General features: G+C 41.4%; 1 protein-coding gene across 1 annotated transcript; it reads right to left on the minus strand.

Annotated features, from left to right (window-relative positions):
* Positions 1-28: 28 nt before the first annotated feature.
* Positions 29-19,321, minus strand: nr3c1 (nuclear receptor subfamily 3, group C, member 1 (glucocorticoid receptor)). Its single transcript, XM_086084663.1, has 9 exons — positions 19,011-19,321; positions 17,256-18,379; positions 8,508-8,677; positions 7,766-7,882; positions 7,410-7,685; positions 6,098-6,242; positions 5,839-5,969; positions 5,598-5,755; positions 29-4,227 (listed from the first exon to the last, which is right to left on the minus strand). Exons 2-9 carry the CDS (start codon positions 18,377-18,379, stop codon positions 4,075-4,077), a joined length of 2,274 nt encoding a protein of 757 aa, XP_085940789.1. The 5' UTR covers positions 19,011-19,321; the 3' UTR covers positions 29-4,074.
* Between the last annotated feature and the right edge of the window lie 3,491 nt (positions 19,322-22,812).

Consider the following 22,812-nt stretch of genomic DNA (forward strand, 5'->3'; position numbering starts at 1 on the left):
AGAACACAGTAAATCAAGAGATCAGATGCCAGGATGGAAAGCGCTTTTATTTGCTAAACTAGTGCTTGAACAGTGACTTACAAAGAATTACATGACTGTATTTTTAAAAATCCGTTGTCATGGCAAATTACAGCACGGACGTTAGGATGGATGAGAAGTACAGAGCGCAACATAAACGAGGGGGGAAAAATGGAAGAAGTGTGGCACTACAGCAGAAAGGAGAGGAAACAAAAACATAAGCGTGTATAGAAAAAAACAACAACAAGTTCACCTTGTCTTTACACGGGGTATATATATCTATTATATATATATATATATAGTGTATGTACAGGAAAACAAAGCTCGTGTTTTGCCCTTGACAAGTCTACAAACGTCTGCATATAATTTGTACAAAATTGATTTCCAAACAACAGTTGGCTAGTGCAAATCTTTTCCCGTTCAAGCTGGCTGATGACTTACAAACAGTTGTTGTGAAAAAGACTTGACTCTTATCCTAGGGTCGATTCTATTCACAGTTTTACACAATGTCACCAAAGCCGCCATGTTTCACTTGATTAAAAACAAAAACAGAAAAAGAAAGTGGGGGGGGGGGGGACAGGTACTTGGTGAGTTTGTGTGGAGAGTAAGTGCTTTGGTCACCTTGTAGTCAATCGAAAACATCAAAATAGGCTTTGTGTGTGTGTGTGTGTGCGTGTGGTCAGATTTATGCTCGTGTGTGTTCCTGAACATCTGAGCTGTTGCAAATAGCTTATATGTGACGTGGTGGTGATCATTTCTGTTTTCTATTGCATATTTTGTTGGAACAGGAAAGAAAGATAGCCGCACCTTTCTCAACAAGACGAGGCGAGTGTGTTATTAAAGTATTTGTATACAATATATATATTTATTATAGGTATGTGATTCAAAAGAGCAGCAGCAGCAGCAGCGATTTGTGTTCGCTGAATGCGAAAGTAAACCTTAAAAGACTGCAAAAAAGTGACTTTTTTGATAGGCAAACTTTTGGGGAAAAAAAAAAGAGCTGACAAAGACTAAAGGGAAAAAAAAGAAAAAAAGAAACAGGATGCTGGATGAGAAAGATAATCACCTGAGTCTGGATCAGACATTAGTAATCGGCACTTGTGCCTTTCTGTTGAATGAATTTGTTGTCATTCCATGGAAGATGACGTCATTGTGTGAATGAGGAAACGTCGTCGTCGTCGTCATCTGGGCCACTCCACAACCTTGTTACTTTTGATTTGGTTAAGCTTCTTTCAATCAAAACGGTTGTGAATGTTTCGGTTACAAAAGATAGAAAACAAAACTATAAATTCCTGTGGAATTGAAGGGTACGCTCGTGAAATTCCTCCCATCAAAACTGGATTTACTAAAATTGAAAATAATTCTCATACGGAAGCGTCCATTTTGATTTCCTTGATAAATGGCACCATTTACCATTTCACACAATGTGCCAATTTCATAGCTTGTCCAATCGACTCCTCCATATTTTACTTCAATAATCTTACAATTCACATTCATTTGATAAAACTGGAATATTTGGTGCTTACCACACACGACACGCATCCCGACACCATCGAATACCTAAAATGGAGGCTTGCTCTGACACAAGTGCCATTTTGAACACACCAAATTGGTGCAGTTAAGACAAAGCGCACTCGACATTAAATTGTTTACCGACAAAAATATTTCTTCAAATAGTGGCTTCTGCTCTAAATAATCTCCATGTGATTGTCCACTTGAAGTAATGCTACAAACGTGAGGGAGACCAAATTTAAAAGTGTGCTCATTAAAAAAATAAAAATAGGAAAAAAATGGCAGACAAATACCGTCCTCTAAAAAAAGAACAGTTGACACAAATTACAGCTCAATTAACAATATTCATAAAATAAAAAAATCCCCATCATTCTGTTGTGTACGTACGGACGCTAGTGTCTGCCTTGTCAATCATTTGTGTCTAAGTGCAATCTCAGAAGCTGTTTCAAGAGTTTTCTTTTTAAAAGACTATTTCTCAATAATGAATACTTTTGCGGTCTGAGGAGCATGTAAAATCTTCAGAAGGCAATTAAAGACATTATCTAATTGTTTTAGCCGTGATTATCCCATTGAATAATTGAGGAACCGCTCGGCCAATAATAGATTTTTACTGAAGAGTTTTGAGGCAGAAATGTTTGTGTCGATTACTTTTTAGGGTCAACAATTATTTATCTCTAGTCCTAGTGGTGACCTGCAGTAGCGAGAAACGTTCAGCACGGGGTGTATTGAGGGGGCGGGGTTTATGAAGAGCGATGATTATAACGTGAACATGACCGATCAAGATCTCCTTGTTAGAGTCGTTCAAATCCGATCACGTGATTGGAAATCACAAAATTATCAGCTGAAAAAAAATCTTTTTTTAAAAGCAACAAAAAAATATATATAAATTCGACGAATGGAACAGAAATAGCTTAGTTTTATAAGTCTTCATTTGAATAAAGACAATCTTATGAATGCATTGTCGAGGTATCGGATTGGGATTTGGTGCGACTCACAATCATAGTTTTTCCATTCTGCTCTCATTTACGCTGTGCATTAGTTTTTGTTTTGTTTTTTTTATTTTATTTTGGTGCTAATCACTTTGTTTTCTTGTAATGTGTCATGTGAAGTGCCTTGCGAACATTTGTCGGGCTACGTCACGTCACGCATTGCGGTGTGATCACAGAAAATGGTTTGTTAAAAGTGATCCTCCAAAAAATGTTTGACTTGTTAACCGTTTGGAAAACAACTCTTCATATATATCTTTACGTCACGGGAAGGAAGCAAATTCTAATATACAGTAATATTTGATTTATCATAATGCATATTAAAAAATTAAGAGCCTTTATGAGACATAACAATCGGTATAAAAAAGGTCTCTGTCCAAAACTCAATAGGCGCCTTATACTCTTCTTCAGTAAAGTACCAAAGCCACTAAATGAGGAAATACGCTAACCATCAGTGATGTGTTCAACTTTAATAAAAGTTGTCGTTGGGCCTTTTTGTGTCAAACACTGAGAAACGATTTTTTTCGCTGGCGACACATGATCGTCTCAAACCGTCACACGCTCGCCGTCACGGCACTAAACATGCTACAAATCGGCGTGAAAATAGGATCGCTTTTCTGATTGGTCGACGCAAATCACATTCTGTTAAATGGATTCCAGGGGTGAAGGTAAACGAGCGGGGAATTGAGATTAGGCGGGCTGAAACCAAAAATCTTGCACGAAGACTGCGCCTGAGCCTCAGTCGTCCTTCACAGTCTTTTAAAGCCTTTTAAGTGCTTACGTCGCACTTTGCAAGTTTCACACGCGGGGTGGGGGGGGGGGCACGAACCCACACGTGGGCGCGCACACATCCACTGAAGAAAAGAGCGAGGAAAACACAGTCGTTCAAAAAGAGGAAGCGTCGTAACTGCATGTAGTACAATCGGGGTGAGGAGAGGCACGCCCCCGACAGGTGGGAAGATAGCTGAGATGATATTTTACGCAAGAAGAAGAAGAAGAAGAAAAAAAAAAAAAGGCACATTTTTTTTCCCTTTATGAACCGACGTGTGTATACCTTGAAGAGGTCAGCTTGTGGAGTAATCATCCTTTTGAATGGCTAACGTAAAAAACAACAACAAAAAACAATCCTTGCGAATTGTTTTTTTTTTTTTATATCAAAAAAGATAAAAGCACAAAAAGAAGCTGGATAATCAACGAGGGCTGCTTATCTAGTCGCAGCTTCCTATGACAACTTAAAAAAATACTAATTAGTCATGAAGTTTAGTTTGCTTCCACGTGGCTACAACCTGATGCCAAAATACGATTAGAATCTGTACAAAGTAATTTGTGTGTAGGATCAGAGTTGTGTATTTGAAGGAAGTCACCTGAGACAACATGGTTGTGAAGCTCTTTCGTCTGCAAGACAATTCCCAAGAAATCGTACAATCTTCCAGCCGCTCCCAAAGACGTCTTTTCAGTCTTTGCGCTGGAATTCTTCCGGGTGAGAGCAGGTGTCGGTGCTGTTGGTGGTGGTGGTCTCGGCTATTAAGGCATGGTGTCCCCTTGGGAGCTAATGGGGTCATTTCTGGTGGAAAAGGAGAGCTTTGACGCCCCCGGCCTTGACTTTGGGAAGCTGGTAGCTGATGATCTCGGCCAGCATCTCCGGGAACTCCACACTCAGCGATTTGTTCACAAAAGTGTAAAAGCAGAAGTTGAGAAGCCAGTCGACCATCTGCGCACACACAGCATGACGACAATTTCATGCGGGCGCCCAGCAAATGCAAAGCAACAATTCATTGGCAACTAGGAATGAATCATTTTGAAAAAAAGGTCTAATTGTGAGATTATTGATCTCTTTTCAATGTCTTCCTCGCATGTATTAGAAATGATAAATTACATCATTTTGGAGAATTTTTATAATTTTTATGATAAAACTTTACCCATATATTTTTTAATGATAACAGGATACGTTAACTCTTGATATGAACTCTAATTTGAAAGAAAGATCTATATATACCAATAAAAAAAATTTTCCTTAAAATTGCATAAAATTAATGGCGATTTTCTATGCACTTTTCCTATGCCTATTAAAAGCCCCGTTTCCACTTCAGGACGTTCGGGTATAGGAAGGGGGGTAGGGACTTACGCAAGAACCGTCCTCTCAACCGGCCCACTTGTGGCCGTGTCTGTACTGCGGAGTACGACCCATTTCGCGACGTCACCCAAGTACGGCACGGCGAAAATCACAACAATTAGGGAAGGGGAAAACTTTAGGCGGTTGCAGTTTTTTTCCCTGCTTTTTATTTTTGTGTACTTGCCGTGGGTGGATGGTTTGAGTGAGAGGAGACAGAAAGGCTGAAATAGCTTTGTGAGCTGGTTGTGAAATCAAGATTGCAATATTTCATCCATGGCGATCCATATGAAATTGTAAATATGGTTCTATGTTGGCGCGATTAGCCACCCGTGAAATGTTATGGCGAGCGGCACGCACTGCGGGAGTGCAAGCTTGGCTCGGACGATCCCGCCCCCTTCCCACCGCGCGCCGCGTAGTGTCGTTCCGTACGGTGTGGTAGCGTGTCGTGCGGGGCTAATGGAAAAGCGGCATAAAGGCATACATGCATTCAATTAGATAAAATGTTCCTTTCTTTTTTCTTTGAAGTATATTTCTGTTGGTGCTGTGTGCTTTCTGTTTGATGTTGGTGTTATTTAGTACTGAAAATTCTAAAACTGAGATATGGCCGAGTTTGTATTTTAGAGTAAAAATCGGTAATAGTTTAAAACTATTTAAATTTCCCTAACGTATCCGTTTATCATTTCTGTACACAAATTCTTAGTTCAGTTTTTATTCAGCTGTTGATCGGTGATCAATTTTCACCAAATTCAATTTCCAAAATGGTGTCAGCTGTCGGTGACAACTGATCCCTCTGATTGGCTGTTAGTAGGTCAAGGAAAAAAGGCCTTAGCTAGTAAATCAAACTTAGCTAAATGTTGCTATTTACTTTGATGTGATCCTGCTGCAAAAAAGTGCTTCCTGTCAAGTCCTTTTGTATTGACAACGAGTTGCTCCTTTTTGTGTTTCTGACTTTGTGGCGCTTCTCTCACCTCGTGCATGGAGTCCAGCAGCTTGGTGAGCTGGTAGAAACGCTGCCAGTTCTGGCTGGAATTCTCCTCTCGCTTCACAATGGCTTTTCCCAGCTCCTTGATGTACGACATGCGGATCTCGTCGAAAGCCGCCTGACTCTTCAGGCCGTCCTTTGGCACTGCGCGAGGGGGCAAATACAAACACGCGTGACGATCTCAAGCCTCTGCGGACTTGCGTCCAACCAAGTGAAGAGAGACTCACCCGTGCTGAGCAGCAGCAGGACCTTCATGCAAAGATACTCGTCGAGGGAAACCTGCAGCCGGACAAATTCGCTGCTAATCCTCATCATTTGCGCGCACTGGTCGGCCATGTACGGCAGCTTCATTCGCTCCCTTCAATCGCGGAAGAAAAAACAAGTAGAAAGGGCAACAGTCAAGGCGGGGGGGGGAGTGTGCTCAAGCGGTCCGTCGTTCGGTTTTTCTTTGCAGGTGATTTATGTATTCAAGTCTTGGCCACATACTCGTTCATGATAAGGTCCGGAGCAAAGAAGAGGATGCTGCCGTTGCACTGCTGGTAAGACCTCCAGCCCAGGCTGAAAGACATGAGGAAGAGCCACGAACACTGGAGAAGGGTCATCTGGTCATCCAGGTGGAGGTTCCTGAAACCTGAGTGGGAGGACAGGAAAACACACTCTAAAAACAGTTGGGTTCAAAGTAACCCAATTATGGATCAAAAATGAACCGATCCACTTTATGGGTCAATTTGACCCAATTTTCTGGGTTGCTTTATACAAAATGACCCAATTTTTTGACCCAAGTCAAGGATCTAACCGATTTTTACAAGTTGTTTTACACTAAAAGACCCGTTTCTTGACTCAAAGTAGAGTATCGGTCCATTTTTGACCCAACTGTTTTTAGAGTGCACTTCAACAACATAATGAGAGCATCATTTTTTTTATATTCTGCAAATAATAAGTTTCAATTGACACTGTCGGAGATATTTATTGAACAATATGTTGTTGCTTTGAGCCATAAATATTAGGGATAGACTGATATTTGGCATATTTTTATGAATCTGAAGGCCAATAAAGCTCTTATTTCACTTATCGGTGAATTCTTGTAGCGAATTTAGGGTTTTTGTAAGATGTTCACACACAGTTTTAACTTGTCGCAAAGACATTTCAAATATAATCAGACACATTTTCACTGTCTGCGAAGATATTTTGAAAACTTGAACCCTGACGAAAACCCCAAATTAGCTACGTTCGCAATTTCGCATTCATTTTTCATTTATGAATTGATTTAAATTTCCACTTTATAAAATATGATGTTGACACTGAACTCCCTTCACTTTTTATTAAAAAAAAAATCTAAATGGGAAAACTTTGAAAACTTTATTTATAGTAGAAAACTTTAGGGAACTATTCATTTAGCTAAACACATGCTGATGACCCTGGAAGCTCCCTGCAATTTTTGTTTTAATCTGTAAACAAAGCTGTCTACTGTTTATATGCTTAAAATTAAAATAAAAGTTAGTTTTTTAATTTTGACGCCAATATTTTCTCGTTTACTGCAAATTAATCTCGGCTTGAAATGTCCCCTTGATTAATGACTACTAATAATCGGTATCAGCCCTGAGAAAACCAGATCGGTCTATCACTAATGAATATTTAGAACAGCTCTCCCTATGATGCAGCCAATGCTTAAAAGGGAAGTCAAATAACGGCAAAATTGTTCTGTTAGATTCTACCTGAGGGAGCGGCCATTTTGGCACTCACAGTTCCTAAACGACCGATCGCAGCTCAGCCGTTTTCCCAATCTGAGCAAACCCACCTGGCAACGCTTTTGCCCATTTGACTGCAGAGATGAGCTGTCGGCCGCCCAACCTGTTGAGTGAGGTGAGGAAGCGAGCGGGGGTGTCAGGCTGGCTGCTGTCATAGCCCGCGAAGAGGGTGTCGGGTTCGATGGCCTTCAACAGGGACAGCATGGTGGGGGCCAGCTGAGGCATACACTTGGGGACGAGCGCCTGAGGCTCGGTCGGCTTCGGGGGTAGCAACTCGGGCGGGTTGCTCTGCTGGCTCTTCATGCCCTTCTTCTTGGCTTTACGAGCTGAAGAAAAGTTAAGAAGATCGTTTAATGGACTCCGAGCGCGATGGGCCGTTTTGCTCTCGGGCGCGTGGCCGTCGTACCTTCTAGATTCATACCCGCCATCAGACACTTGCGGAAGCGGCAGGCTGGGCAATTTTTCCTCCTGATTTTATCTATGATGCAGTCATTTCTTCCAGCGCACAAGTAATTATGTTGCCCTGAGTGGCACAGGAGAAGAAGATTCGTGTTAGCAGAAAATTGTAAAAACTAAATGCAGTTGTTTTTATTTTTAATATACAGTCACTTCTGAATTTAGAGTTGTGCCCTATTTTATTTATTTATAATATGGGCTTTCTGTAACTCTCAGTATTATTTAACTGTCAGTCTAATATACCGAAGTATTAAGTGACTTCACAAGAGCTTCTAGAACCAGAAAAATAAATATAAACACAAAACAAAGCACCTTTCCATTTACTGGAAGAGACATGTGATGACTGAAAATACACTTCGAAGCTCAGAATCGTCATGTCAGTCTTACTTTTGTGGGTTTAGTGAGTTTCATTGAGTGTGACTTCCAGCTAGTTTTTGACATTTTATTTTATGACAATGAGAAATGTTTGTCCAGGTCGTGTTTGAACATGAAAAAGAATAATAATAAAAAAAGTTTGTAAATGAAATAAATTAGTTCTCAAATATTTTACCTGGTTAAATAAAGATGAGATAAATAAATACATATTTTTTATGCAGCAAGTTCTGAACAGTTTGGAAAATTGATTAGCAATGCAAAAAAAATAATTCGTAAAACATGCATGCAGTCACGATCATATCTGGTGGCCGCTTCACCTTCCACTGCTCGTTTGAAGAACACCTTGCAGCTGCCACATGTGAGGACGCCGTAGTGGCAACCGGAAGCCTCGTCGGAGCACACCAAGCAGATTTTGTGAGTGCCACTCTTGCCCTGGGTCGATGACGGTGCCGCCGCCGCCGCCGCACCTTCCAGTCGAGTAATCGAACTGAGGGGGAGATGATCAGATGGAGAGGGGTGAGGGACAACTGTTGAAAATATATGCCGATTTCAGCACAAAATTGAAATGCTAAAGAACTAGGGTCTCTGAATGTCTTTTACTTAATACCCCTCACACAAAATTTAAAACTAAAGGTGATTGACCCTTTGAATGACATTCACAGACTTGTTGATACAGCTGCTACATAGTGCACGCTCCCTGTCCTTTCTACTGAGGTGCAGTTCATAAACCCACCACAAGAGGTCACCTGGATTTTGTAAATGCATGCAAGGCCTACACCCCCCTTTTCCAATCCAGTGGCTTCATTGACAGTTAAGTCCATCTCAAGCTTGAGCTGCCATCATCTGTGCGTGTGTGCATCTTTGTGTTTTAACTCTGCGTAAGCTTGCCAAAAGAAATAATAATAATAATAATAATAATAATAATTGGTTTGTGATCAGATCTCAGGAGGGCCTGCTGGCAAGCCACGTCTGCATAGTTACACAATGCAAGTGTGGGTACACGATGAATGGGGGCCAGAACGCGGCAGTTGGTGGGCGTAGCAGGATGGGAAAACCTGAGAGAAACAACAGGGCCCCTAAGTCCAAGAATTCAGCCTGCCTAAAAAAAAGGAGGGGTGTCACGAAAGTGGCCTGGCTAAGTGTGGAAGGCAAATCTGTATTTGTATTCAAAGTAACGAGTGAGCTGGCTTTTTTCCCAGCAAGCAACAGCTTGAACAAAACACAAACAAAATCTCCAAGTTTTATGTCGATGGACTATCTAACTACGCTTTGATCGTTTAGTCTCACCCGTACAGGTTTGGGATTTATACTCCCCCTTTAGGGTCATTTTAATTAATCCGCCTTTAAGTTTCATTACTTAGTGCTAAACCCATTGCAGTAAACTGGTGTGAAGGGCCATGTGGCAAACACATTACTGAGCCGCCGCAGGAAAGTTTGACGAAAAGATCAGAGCCCAAACGGAGCGCTGACATGCAAGGTGGGACCAATAATGAGTCCAGTGTGAAGAAGCTGATGATGTCACAGGGTGTGGCGGGCTAATGACTCCTCCTTTCATTGGCCCAATGAAGTGTAAAGGCTGTAAGCTGCTCATTGAAATCCAATTACACTCACGCAGCTTAAAACGGAGGTAAAATTGTGTTAGAATGAGGAGGGGAAGTAAGGGATAGGAAAATAATCTGTCATGATTCAAAGCATATTAGTTTCAGTATCTGCTTGAATAGCTATTGTATGACAGCAACATTGATGCTAGTTTTTGTTAGCCAATCTATGACGTTTTGCCTCGTGTGTTAGCATTATGCTAGCAGACTTGCATAAGAAAAAGTTATTTATTTTGGTCTGATTAAATACACAATATCTAAATTTCAAATGGGAGTGGCAATAAATTGCTTGAATCAAACACTAGGAAACACCGGACCATTAAGTGATCCACAGCAGTAATTCCTGATCTGTTGAAATAAAACGAGTGCGCTCCATCAAAAGCCGCCTTCCCTCGGAGTTAACTATTGGTCAGGGTTCATACCCAGCGCAGCGGCATCGAGAGTGGCCGTGACTTGAGCGAGAGCTGGCTTAGGATGTTAATCGCTTGCGTTTGTAAGTGTGATCAATCAGCCTGCCTTTTATTGAGACAGGCTACGTTTGAAATAACGCTGGTGTGGCCCAGTGACCTGCTTAACAATTCATAATCCCCTTTTGCCCACAGTGTCACGTGTAGTTTAACGGATTCCTGCTCCTCTTCCTCACCGCGTATTTGTATCTTTGTGCGAGCAGTCATTTTCCCAGTATGACGTGTTCAAATAGATCATTTTGTGTTTGCTTAACATTTTTGTTTACATCACATTTCCCAGGCTCCGCGACTGCAAACTGATGAGACATGTTCAATCACGTGATTCGACAGATTGATCCCGGGCTTGCACGTCAGCAGCGACCTGCTCCACGTAACTTAAGATGTTAGCAGATCAGTGGCCAACACAGGGATATCTAACAAGAAAATGTCTGTGTTTCAACATTTAGGATAATGTACAGTATCGGTTGAAGGCAGAAAAAAAAACAATAGGTTTTGTTTTAGAGGCTTTACTTTGGATTTGAGCCCAGGAATAACAACAATAGGCTTGAGTAAGTGAAGTACTGCAATTCAGTTTATGAGTCACAGACGACATCTTCAACTGCCACCAAGTTCTTCCAGTTTTTTTTTTTTTTTTTTAAATATAATTGTGGGTAAATCAAATCCTGGCTCAATTATTCCATGATTGGAGCGCTGTTATTGTGGGGGTTGCTAAAATGAAATATAAATAATAAATAAACAAAAAATATATAAATAATAAATACATACATAAAATAAAGACTGGCGATACAATCTTTGCAGCTCGACTTGCACATCAGTACAGTCTTGAGTCATGACCTTTGGTAACGCATAAATTGTATATGTAAGACCTACTTCATAAATAGCAGCTCAGGACCATGTGACACAGAGCGCGGGACTAGGAAAGGGAAGGCGACTGACAGATTCACTGTGGTAAAATCAGATACATATTTTTGGGGTAATAACAAATGACCAGTGTTACTGCAGACTTGAAGATTTGATTGAAGTATCATTAGGCACGGTTTGATTCCATTATAAAAGGATAGGGTTTCAAAATGAACCTCAAAATATGTCATCTTAAACCCTCACAAAACCTCCTTTTCCTATTTTGTTTTACCACAAAGGCTGACTTGAAGAGTGACAAGCGCGCTCAATATAGGATGGTCGGTGCCACTGCTGTGATATAGTTGAGTCCACTTGTGTCATGCAAAGGAGAGCAGAGGCAGGAGGATGTGCTTCTTCCCCGAGCTAAGAGCCACCAAAATAGAAACAGGAACTGGTTTGCATGCTCTGCATCACTCTCACACGCAACACAGCATGGCTTCTAATTTCGGCGTGGAGAGACAATATTTGTTGAGCCAGAGACGACAATATAATAAGGTAACTGGGTGTGAGTTGGTTTGTTGCAGCCAAACAACTTCGCTAGTTAAGAGTCTAGACTGAGTATTTGGTCGTATTTTGATACATATTATTCTGAACACAGAAGATAATCAGTCTCCTTTCATGAAGTCGGTGAACAATTACTGTTGATATGCTGAAATCAGAAAATGATTTGAACTACGGAACTGTATGAAATGCTTATGAAATAAGATTTTTTTTTTTTTAACAATAAATTAAGTAAAATTGCGAGAAGGCAAGTTTGCTGAAGGTCAAAATGAGTTTTGAGGACCACAATAAAAAACAATTTATCACTATCCGCCATTTTCGTTGTTTACTTTAGCCTCGAAAAACCAACTCTGATATATCCGACTTCCGACCATCCTGGAATGCAGCATTTATGTGACTATTTGCATTGATTTGGAGTGGAAAAGGGAGACAATTTTTATTCCAAAGACAGAGCAGATTGATATATCTCAATATACCAATATCTGCAAGTACTCAAATTGAAGTACTTGTACTCAGTCCCCCAAAAAGTGGCAGAGCAAATGAAATGTACTGTTACGGATAATGATACATTGTCACATTGTTTTGCGGCATAAACTGGTAGAGCAGAAGCAGTCAAACTATTACTACTATTAGACTTACTGAGCTCCTTGGACACCTTAAGCAACGATATCACACTACGACGCGTGACGATGATAGATTAAATCCTTATCAGTTACCACTGACTTGGCGGCCTCCGTTTCATTCATCGGGTATTATTTTTGTTTCTAGTAAACAGCAATCACCTTCCCTTTTAGAACGCACAGCTACAGTTTGTAGCCCTGAGCTGCAACTCCTTGTAACTAATGGCAGAGCAGAAGAAAAACAACCCCAAAGGACTTGCCTTTTCATATTAGTAGCCATAATTGGTGCACTTTGTCGGTGTGCGTGCGCGCGTGTGTCGGCAGGAGGAGGTTTCCTGCCGTAAAAATGAATCAGAGCCCCGCCGCTACTGTGCACACGGCTGTCACAGCCCGAGCTGAACGTGGGAGGAACCTCCTCAAGTTTGCTGACTCGACGCATACAGTCAACACAATGGTAAGACGAGAAGCTCGACCCCGCACGCATACCTCGGTGGGAAACGTTTCTCAAGGCTTATATGGCGTCAAAACCAAACAAGTACGAAGACGCTCGATTGCGGTTTGCGCCCGATGTGGTAACAGAGCGATAGTGACGGGAATGGCTGGCATTCCATCGGGTGCGTTCGCTTCACTCTGCGCCAGCTGTGCACAGGCGGGAAGAAAAAAAAAAAAAAAAAAAAAAAGTAGGTCAGGGAAGTGAAGGCTTCACGGCGGAGCTGTGGTTCCGCCTGGCTGCCTCACAGGCACATATACATGCACACACCCACACACTCATGCATTATACACAAAGCTAACTGATGAATGCGAGGGGATATAAAAAGCAGCTCAGAGACTTTAATGACAGTAAGGACGAGGTTGTCCTTGGCTAAAGGGAGCCAGAGGTTATGATGGTGTCGGTTGGGGGCACTCTATATTTTGACATAAGACTGTAAATAACATACTGCATACAGTATACACCAAGCAGCCACAGCATTATGACCACTTGCACAACGTCCCCAAAAAAAAGAGTGCAATATAAAAGTATCTTTCTGCAAAGGTCGTGCTAAGCTCTGATCCAAAGAGAAGTATGAGAGCATTGTCTTTCTATTACCTCAAATAATTACATGAGTCATGTAAAAACATTAGGAACGGCTCTCAGTAGATGCAGTGTGGAATTCCCCTAACACACACGTGACATCCCACCTCTGTTACGGCTACGCCACTTCCTCAGAAAGCAGAACAGTTCTGAGTCGCCGCGCAATCTCTGCATTCTGCGTTGGTGCGACGACAGAAAGGCAGCATGGAAAACGTCTGCTTTTACATGTATCATATCTTTGTTGGTAACATAAAGAGTCAAAAACGCAAACAATGTGCCTCAACAATCTCCCTTCCAGGTATACATAAATAAGCGAAGTGCAACGCGGTGCATTATGGGTAGGCCGAACACTTTCAGCACTCCATTCGCCGCCATTCAAATGACGGCTGTGTTTGGTGGCAAGGTTTTTGTTTTTTTTAACTTGATTTTCACGTGTGCGCAAACGTAATGCGCACTTCGCTTATTGCCTTGCCTATAGCATTACAATTAGTATTACTTCTCTCTTAAAGGCTTAAAATCCAAATTTCATCTTACAATGCAGTCTCCTTGGCACAAATTTCCATCGGAGGAATCCAACCCGAGGTTGCAAATATTATTTTGTTGTTTTCTTTCTCAGTTCACATCAAAGCCAGTGTTGTGTGGATACAAGATTTCCGTTTGTGATGGCCATGTGAGATATCTCGCGCTTCTAAATGTAATTGACAGGATATGATTCATTTGCTCAGTCTAGTCTGTGATGCAACAAACAGCCACTTGTAGTATAGAAAGCATAAAAATGAGAAAAGCCTGCTAAATTGAAGTCTACAAAATACTGTCTTGCATCTGGGATGTGGGAACTACTCTATTCAACGAGAGGGACGCAAACAATGGCCCCCATTCACACAAACATTGCCTCGACGGCACACAGGAAATTCCAGGACCAGAATGCGATCATCACGATTAATGCTACACGACAGACTAAAAATATGACTTGTTTGCTAAGAGCAGTGGGGATCAAAACGTGGCACTGCTAAAGGCAGTTGCGGGCTTCGTCCACATGCTTCGGAAGAAATGCCACGTTTAAAACATAGGTTACATCACATGCTGAATTAATGAGCTCTGTTACCGGCAACTACATGCTGAACTTTCTTTCTGTTACGTAATCAACTGTGGTTTCGATCATGACCTATCAACCAACTGTACTGCCAACAAGTGTCAAGAGTGAAGTATTTTGACATTTTTGACAACAAAGCAACCTTCTTTGTCTGAGTAGTAATCATAACCCTTATTAAACAAGGCAAACCACACCTACGGAATGAAAAATTAAAAGGAATGCCAGTCCAAGAAAGATGGAATAATGCACTTTTTTGTAAAACTCTTTCAAAAATTATATATATATATATATTTATTGTGTGTGTATGAATAGGAATTGAGTCACGCTGTATGGAACAAAGGGTTTGCTCCTGGCATGACTGCAAACATAACTAGACCTAATTTCAACCAGCAGTAAAACTGAAATGTCTCAGCAGATGCGATTAGTGCACATCTCTGATTCATTTTAGGCTCTCTCTGACCGGAGGATCCAAGCAACCTTCCCCAAAGATCTGAATGAGGGCCCCCCTCTGGGCCCGCTGAAGAAAAAACAAAGACTTCAAACAACAGCGTTGTCTGATTTGAACAGGAAGGCCACTGGAAACACTCGGATATTTAAAAAGGCCACGATCAAGCAGGGGGAATTACATTTGTCCTTGATAAACGTGGAATTCGCTTCTTTTCACATTATTCTGTGTGTGGACGTCTTTCAGGCTGCATACTATAGCTGCAGTATAGCCCAAGAGTGGATGGGAATAAAAACAAAACAAAGGGGCCTCAGAGGGTTAAACCGGCGAGGCACTAGGGCTTAACCCTGCATTTTTGCGCCGACTTTGAATTCAGCTCCAAGTTAACCAACGGTGTAAGTCATACACTGTCTGCGTATTCAGAATTCGGGGTAAACCTGACTAGCGACTACTAATGAGCATTCTGATGATACATCAACAACATAACGGGACAGTTATTAAGGCTTAAGGTGTTTAAATTAGTCCCATTCCATCATTCTGCAGAACAACCAATGTGACTTCTTCATAGTAAAAGACGCCATTTAAGACACCAACTCGGGACTATTTGGCAGTGCGTAAGGCAATGCCGTAGCAACATCGTGAGATCAAAGAAACAAAAACCTCTGCAGCCAGATGACCTACAAGAGCGCTACATCGCTGATCAAGAAGGCTCGGGTTCGCCTCTACTTCCTCAGCAAATAAAAGGAATGGACAAGTCCCACCCCCAATCATGTGCTTCGTCTTCGGGGCACCAATGAGAAAGTCCTCACTGGCTGCATCGCTGTGTGGTGCATACCACAAAAGTATGCAACACATAGTGAATAAAGGCAGCAAAATCATCGGCTCTCAGTAAGACACTGTTCTCACCCGCAGAGCCATCAGCAACCCAAGTGACACTGCCAACTCTTAACACTCCCTTTTCAGGGATGAGGTACCAAAGCCTCCGGGTGCAATCTTCAAAATTATCAAACCGCTTCATCCGTCAGGATGTTGAACTCTGTCCACTATCTTTGTTGCGTGCACCCTTTTATTTTTTTATTTTTACTATGACTGCATACTGTAGGTTTTCCTTCTGCACAGTGACTACCGTGGCATATGTTTTGACTATTAAAAGATCTTGCTGGACATCCGCGGGAATCATGGCTGACCACATTTGTCCATCACCTCCTCCACGTTGTCTCACGACCAATAGGTTTAATAATGTAATTGATCAGTGCAGCATAATAGACATTTCACAAAAATCTACCATGAACAAATCATCAAAACATGTTGTTGACTCGTGTGCTGTTCTGTTAAGATATTCAACAGTTCACATGCCTTCAAATGTATCCTCAGGATGTATTCCTGGCGGGCCTGTTGTATCGACCAGACGATTGGCACTACTTCCTGTGAGACATTTTCCCTTTTGGTTTTAATTTTCCGCAGCGGTTTATTTGAACATTTATGGTTTCCTTTTCAAAATGATTATCAGACCCCACTAGTATTTCAAAATTCTGTTGTTTGCGGTTGTACTAACAACCAGAAGTTGAATCTGTGGTTACAAGAGCCATGTTTTGATTGAACATATTCCCCCGGATTAAGAGAGACTGTTGTTATGAGAGCTGCCCAAAAACAGTAGTCAGACCCAGGGATGGAGGATCACAGCTATTCAAGAGCTTGTGAAACGTATGCTCTGTATAAAATGTATATGGGGCAACTGTAGATCACACTGGCCCTCAGAAGACTAATGACCCACATTTGATCTTAGCATTGTTGAAAGGGGGAGGGGCGTTCGTCTTTAGGCAACAGAGTACTGCGGCCATCACAAAAGAATGGATACACGTTTGAAATTCTTTGTGATCCTTGCAAAGTTTGGGGACACACTGGACTGATAACGCTCTATGATGATGATGTTGAAACGTGAAAGTAAAACCCAGTGTCTATGATGAGGGACTGGCTCGCCTTGGAAGTCAGCTTAAAGGGATAGTGATCAGAATGTAAACAAAACACCAGTTTCGGTTCCTACCGGAAGTCGCGGTCATAATTCACGACGAATAAACTCAAGTTTGGCCAGAACCTCAAAGAAGGAAAGGACTTGAAAAAGCAAGCTAAAAAAAATGATTGCCATTTATAGAACTACAGAATTAATGAAAAACCAAAACAAGAAAGACTAATAATACTGAGCTGTCTCCAATGCAAATTAAATTAGATAAAACTAGACGGAAAATGTCAGTGCAGCAAGTTAGTCAACTTAACTTTATTAATAGAGCACTTTAAAAACAACCGTAGCTGTCTACAGAGCACAATGACAATCCTTTTCAGCTTGGCTAATCGCTGCCAACTTGTCTTACCTGGCAAAGCCGGTGCGGTAGGTAGGAGTGACTGAGAAGGTCTCAGAGGCTTGATTCAGGCTTGAGACTGACCCAGGAGTGAGGCCTCTGTTCCAGGGTGCACCAACGGTGGCAACAGGAACATACTGGCAGGTGACTGACTTCTGATCCTTCAGAGCCTGTGGATCGAGTCCAAAGTGGAAGCTCTGACCTCCCGAGGTGCTCACCCCACAGATGGCGATGGGACTAGACGTGGGCAGGTCTGGGGATGTGGTGCTGCTTATCTGGCAGTACGACATCTTCTCTTGTTTAATCACACCTTGAGTGCAGAGCTGAATGAAGCCGCTATCTTTTTCTTTTTTCATTAAAGTGGTTGTTGGGGTTAAAGTTGTGGATACGCCTGAGCTGGACTGATCAGGACTGCTAATGTTGTTGCCATTGAAAGCAAGTGGGCCGCTGTTGTTACTGCTCTCAGTGGTACTAACAGGCTTCATTTCCTTTGCTGAGGTGACATCCACAAGCAGAGCATCATCTGCTAGGGTGCACAAGAAGGCGTCATCCCCTACGTAAAAATCTGATGGGGAGCCGGTGAGATCAAAGTCATTGAGCAAATCCAGAGTATTATCGCTGAATAATTTCTGGTTCAAGTCCATGTCTTTGCCAATGTGCTCAAAGGCATGATCAAGGTCAGTAGGGTCGTGACCTACTTTATCCAAAGAGAAATCCTCAGTTTTCATGGTGAAAAAGCTTGGATCTGATCCCCCGATAAGGGAATCCATGGAAGAGGGGGTTGGGTGTGCTATTCTGACCCCCGGCTGTGGCAACTTCTCCTCAAAGTTTAGGTGGCTCGATGAGAGCAGCTTCTGATCTTTGGTTGGGCCTTTAGGCTGTGGATCTTCCTGCAAAGTGCTAACAGTGGCAGTGATGGAAGAGGTGGTGACTACCACTGGGGCAGGGCTGTTGAGACCGTTAGACTGTCCAGGCTGCATTAATAGGCTGGATGGGAGAATTTCAGAGGCCGTAGAGTTGCTGGCACTGTGAGGGAGCACTTTCAATGGACTGCCTCCCTCTGGAGTTTGGATGAAGACCAATTTACCTGTATGGTCATCTCTTCTTAATGTAATCTTTACTTCACCGTTGTCCATCTTTTTGTACGGAGAGACAGAACAAGAGAGAGATTGAGAGAGTGTTATCAGACAGTTGCAGGTTGAATAGCATATGCAGCCAATTTACCACACAGAAAAATTGACCTGATATTCCTTACTCCACTGTTCTCAGCCATGTCATGTCTTTTGTTCATGTTGTGAAAATACAACTGCTTCTACAGTCTACACACGGGCTAAGGTGTACGAGGCTACAGGCGTGGGCAAGGGTTTGTATTAATGTCTTAATTTATTTAATATTATGAAAAAATATTTTTTTTTTAGCAATCTGAGAATGATTGATTGCAGAAAACGGGGGAATTAGTGAAAGTTACCAATAACAACCCCCCACCCCTCCCCCTCAGCGAATTAGCTAGCTCGCCCGACCAAACGGCAACATAGCACGAAAATTGCCCCGGCAACATAAATACTGATACAGAGATATTGGAGTGTGTAGTTCAATAACATTCCTTATCGGTAGTTGTTGCCACGCTAAGCTAGCAACGTGAATGGCGTGCCAACACATTAAAACTCATACTAATATAGTCACGAGAGCTGCTTGTTTGACGTTCGCCTCGGTGCCCATATTTAGCCAACAAACGCATCGAGCCAAACGAGAAAAACTTTTATTTACCCTTGAAGTGACTTCCTGTTGATGGGAGCCCACAGATCGTCTGTCAACATTGTTATGGTTCGCAGTGGCCGACCACAACACGCCAATACTGACTTGCTAGTCGTGAATTCCTTTGGCGTCGTACCCTCCTACATGTGTCGATCGAAAGAGGAAACAAAACCGAGTACGGGTTACTTTCGAATCTTACGTCTTTCGATGCTTTGTGTAGGCCTGACAGGCAGTGTGGAACTGCAAGTAAACAAGCTGAGCTACGGTGCTCCCCAGCTAGCCATTAGGGAAGTACTGTACACGCTAACCTTCAAGCAAAACATACAAAATGGAGACCCAAGCAAAGCAAGCGAGTGTAGTCGATCGCTTTGCAACCTGCAGCGACACCTGTCGGCACTTACGAGTAACTACAGTCTATCCACAAAGTACAGTACAGGTGCCTCTCGATATCAATAAAAGAGTACTGTACTTGTACTATATTTGTAGACAAGGTCATCAATTCATTAACAAATTAAGAAAGAAAAGCCATATTTATTTATTTCTACATTAAAAGCCATATTGATTGTCCATCTTTTCATTTGGTACTACCACTTTGTTTGGAAAGTTATTTATTCCAAATCCTTGCTTTATATCAATTTTAAGGTCCATCTTCTAGTACGCTATTTTCCCTCACTTCAGTGCAGAAGTAAATTAACTAGAACTGCAGTCTTACAAGTAACATTTTCCCCTACTGCCTTCTACTACTCCCTTCTATTGTATGACATTTCTGCACACTTGTAGAACTCCTCTGGTGTACTATAGTGAGAGAGAGAAACGCACTCGTTAGGCATACAGTATATGCCATAGCTGCACCATTTGCATCAGACAAAATGTAAATTCTTCCTCCCCAAGGCATGCCAGATCACAGTACATATCTACTAGGAAAGGAAAAGGGAAGGAATATAAAGCACGATCATATGCAAGCATTGGCTGGTCAATACATTATTTGTTACTTTTAAGGCATATAAAGCATAATGTACAAAAAAATTGAATGCACAACTCATTTTAAATGTATCTCATTTGAAATGCTTTTTCATGCTTCACAACTTCTGCAGCATTTTGTAACCCACATAGCAGATTGTAATTCAAGACCATGCAAACTTGTCAACTTGACGTTCACACACATACAGATATTCTTACATCATTTCCAGGTGGGAACCATATTGCACTACATTATTCATGCTGAAGCGGCTTGAGATTCAACTTCTTTCAGAAAAATACAATCGGACCTGAACCTAGCTAATTGAAGGATGAGATTGAGATTTACTATTAAATATTAGCGATTTTATCATTTTGCCTTTACAGTATAAATTTAGAACACCATGAATTAGAAGTAAAACAATATATCAATGGACACTTTCATCTTTTCATTAAGAGGATTCAAAAATATGGAATTGATCAATTAGAAAATTAGTTGCAGCATTGATATATTTTTTGAGGACAATATTGTTTGTCTATGATGGTGCAAACGCGAGGAGCTTTCCCCAACATGGAGCCTGGCACTTGGTAAGAAGTGCATCCAAGAGGAGATATAGAGAGGGACAATTATAACCAGCAACTTTGATGTAAGCCCACAATAAAAACACATTTGACACCCTTCCCTTAATACATAACATAATTCAAATATACAGTAAGCATCACAACCTCACATTACAGAAAAAGGCATGCTCGTGTAGCTCTAAATCCCGTCTATTTGAATCCCACTCAGTCCCCGGTGGCTGCTTAGCAACCCTTCTCCAGCACAATGTACTTGGAATTAACAGGGCAAAGCGTGACCGCTGCCTCCTCAAAACCAGGAGTCAAGGGTGCTCTGCTATCATCAGTACTGTGGCAATAAAAGCCTCTTCTTTACAACAATGCGGCTCCAAACACACAACAAGCAGAAGAAGCAGAAAAACAAGCAGTTCATTAGTTTCCATGCTGGGAGTTGCTCCTGCATAATTGTTCACATAAACCTAATATGGAGCTCGATACTGACAGCTATGATCAATTTAGTTGACTTGGCTAGTGTACATGCACTCTTAAAACTGCTGGGTCAAAAGTAACCCAAAATGGGTGAATTAGCTAACTCTTAAGGGACTCAACTAATGCTGGGTTATTTATACCCGGCACATTGGGTTGATGAGTTAAAGATACCAAGAAATGGCTTACCAGGATATCTAAAATAGTTACATTAATTGTACTTCAACTTCAGTACACAAGAATGGTGACTAGATTCAGCAATTCAGTCCACCTAAATCCAATCTTCAATCCAATCTGCTGGTTCAAAAATCATGAATCTAACCTTGGATAAAAGTAACCCAAAGTGCTTGAAATCCACAGCAACCCAATCTGCTGGGTCAAAAATAATGAACTCAACCTTGGGTGAAAGTAACCCAATCTGTTCAAAATGAACCACGGTAACACAATCTGCTGGGTCAAAAATAATGAGCCCAATCTTGGGTAAAAATAACCCAAACTGTTAAAAATCCACAACAATCCAATCTGTTGGGTCAAAAATAATGAGCCCAACCTTGGGTAAAAGTAACCCAAACTGTTAAGAGCCACAGAAATTCAATCGACTGGGTCAAAAATAAGGAACCCAAACTTGGGTAAAAGTACCCCAATCTGTTCAAAATGAACCACAGCAACCCAATCTGCTGAGTCAAAAATAATGAACCCAACCTTGGATAAAAGTACCACAATCTGTTCGAAATCCACAGCTACCCAATGTGGGTTAGGAAAGTAACCCAGATTTTTTAGTGTGTACTTGAGACGAGTGTCAAATCTAAAATGCAGTATATTCCCCCATGTCTCACTTCCTCCTATAACTAAGGACCCCCCCCCCCCCCCCCCCACACACACACACACACAACTTGGCTTCTATATATTGATGGCAATATGGCCAATTCTTTGAGAGAAAGCCCCAAGCAATAACATGGCTCCCAGTCCTTCCCCTGAGTAATCCTGCCATCATAATACAGAATAATGTGACTCGGGTTTCTCTCTCTCTTTTAACAAATTCCTCCTGATAGGAATAAAACCACAGATGAAAATCGGGATGGACTTTAAAGGCAAAAGACAAGTCAACATTTTTATTTGCAAAATAGTATTCTATGCGGCCGTACTAGTCTAAAAACCTGAATCCTGATTAATATTGCCTTCGTGGAATATGAATGAAGCAGAATAATCCACCGTTTTCAGCCACCCCAGGAGGCTGACATTTTATGCACATTTTATGCTGCTGAGTGAAACTGATGTCAAAGAACTGACTGACGTCACTGCTCATCTTTTTTTCTGGGTTTGGACATGAGTTTTTCAGTGATCTGCCCCAAACAAACACGACACAGCAACAAAAACCTCTTATCCATCTCGATATCATTACTGTACTGTACCAGTTTTTTGTTTTTGTTTAGCCTTTTATGAACCTTTCAATCCCCAGTTGCCATGATGTTATATTCTGTATTATGTGAATATGTAACTTTTTGCACAGTTGGTTTGTATGTATTATTTATTTTAGTTTGCTGCCGTCATGCAGTGCAAATGAGAATCTGTTCTCAACAGCTTTACCTGTATAAACAATGGCAAAATAAATAAATACATAAATAAATAAATAGTTGGTTCTATTTAGAACCATTAAAAAAAGTTGCCCAGTTGCTAAGAACGGATCCTAAATAGTACCTTAATGGTGCTTTAATAATACCCAAAAGCTATGTGTACAAGCTAAAGAAACATACTATAGAGAATCTTTACTTATTTTTAATTAATTAATTATATATATATATATTTTTTTACA

Source organism: Leptonotus elevatus, chromosome 9, assembly GCF_054856555.1.
Source record: "Leptonotus elevatus isolate MCC_2025b chromosome 9, RoL_Lele_1.0, whole genome shotgun sequence".
Taxonomy (NCBI): Eukaryota; Metazoa; Chordata; class Actinopteri; order Syngnathiformes; family Syngnathidae; genus Leptonotus; species Leptonotus elevatus.

What these genes read in the sequence shown, in the direction of transcription:
- nr3c1 (XM_086084663.1), bottom strand. Translation starts at nt 18,379, where the DNA reads ATGGACAACGGTGAAGTAAAGATTACATTAAGAAGAGATGACCATACA. An exon ending in TACCGCACCGGCTTTGCCAG is followed by an intron (nt 8,678 to 17,255) that starts GTAAGACAAGTT and finishes TCTCCCCCTCAG; the next exon opens with TTCGATTACTCGACTGGAAG. An exon ending in CTTCAAACGAGCAGTGGAAG is followed by an intron (nt 7,883 to 8,507) that starts GTGAAGCGGCCA and finishes TGTGCCACTCAG; the next exon opens with GGCAACATAATTACTTGTGC.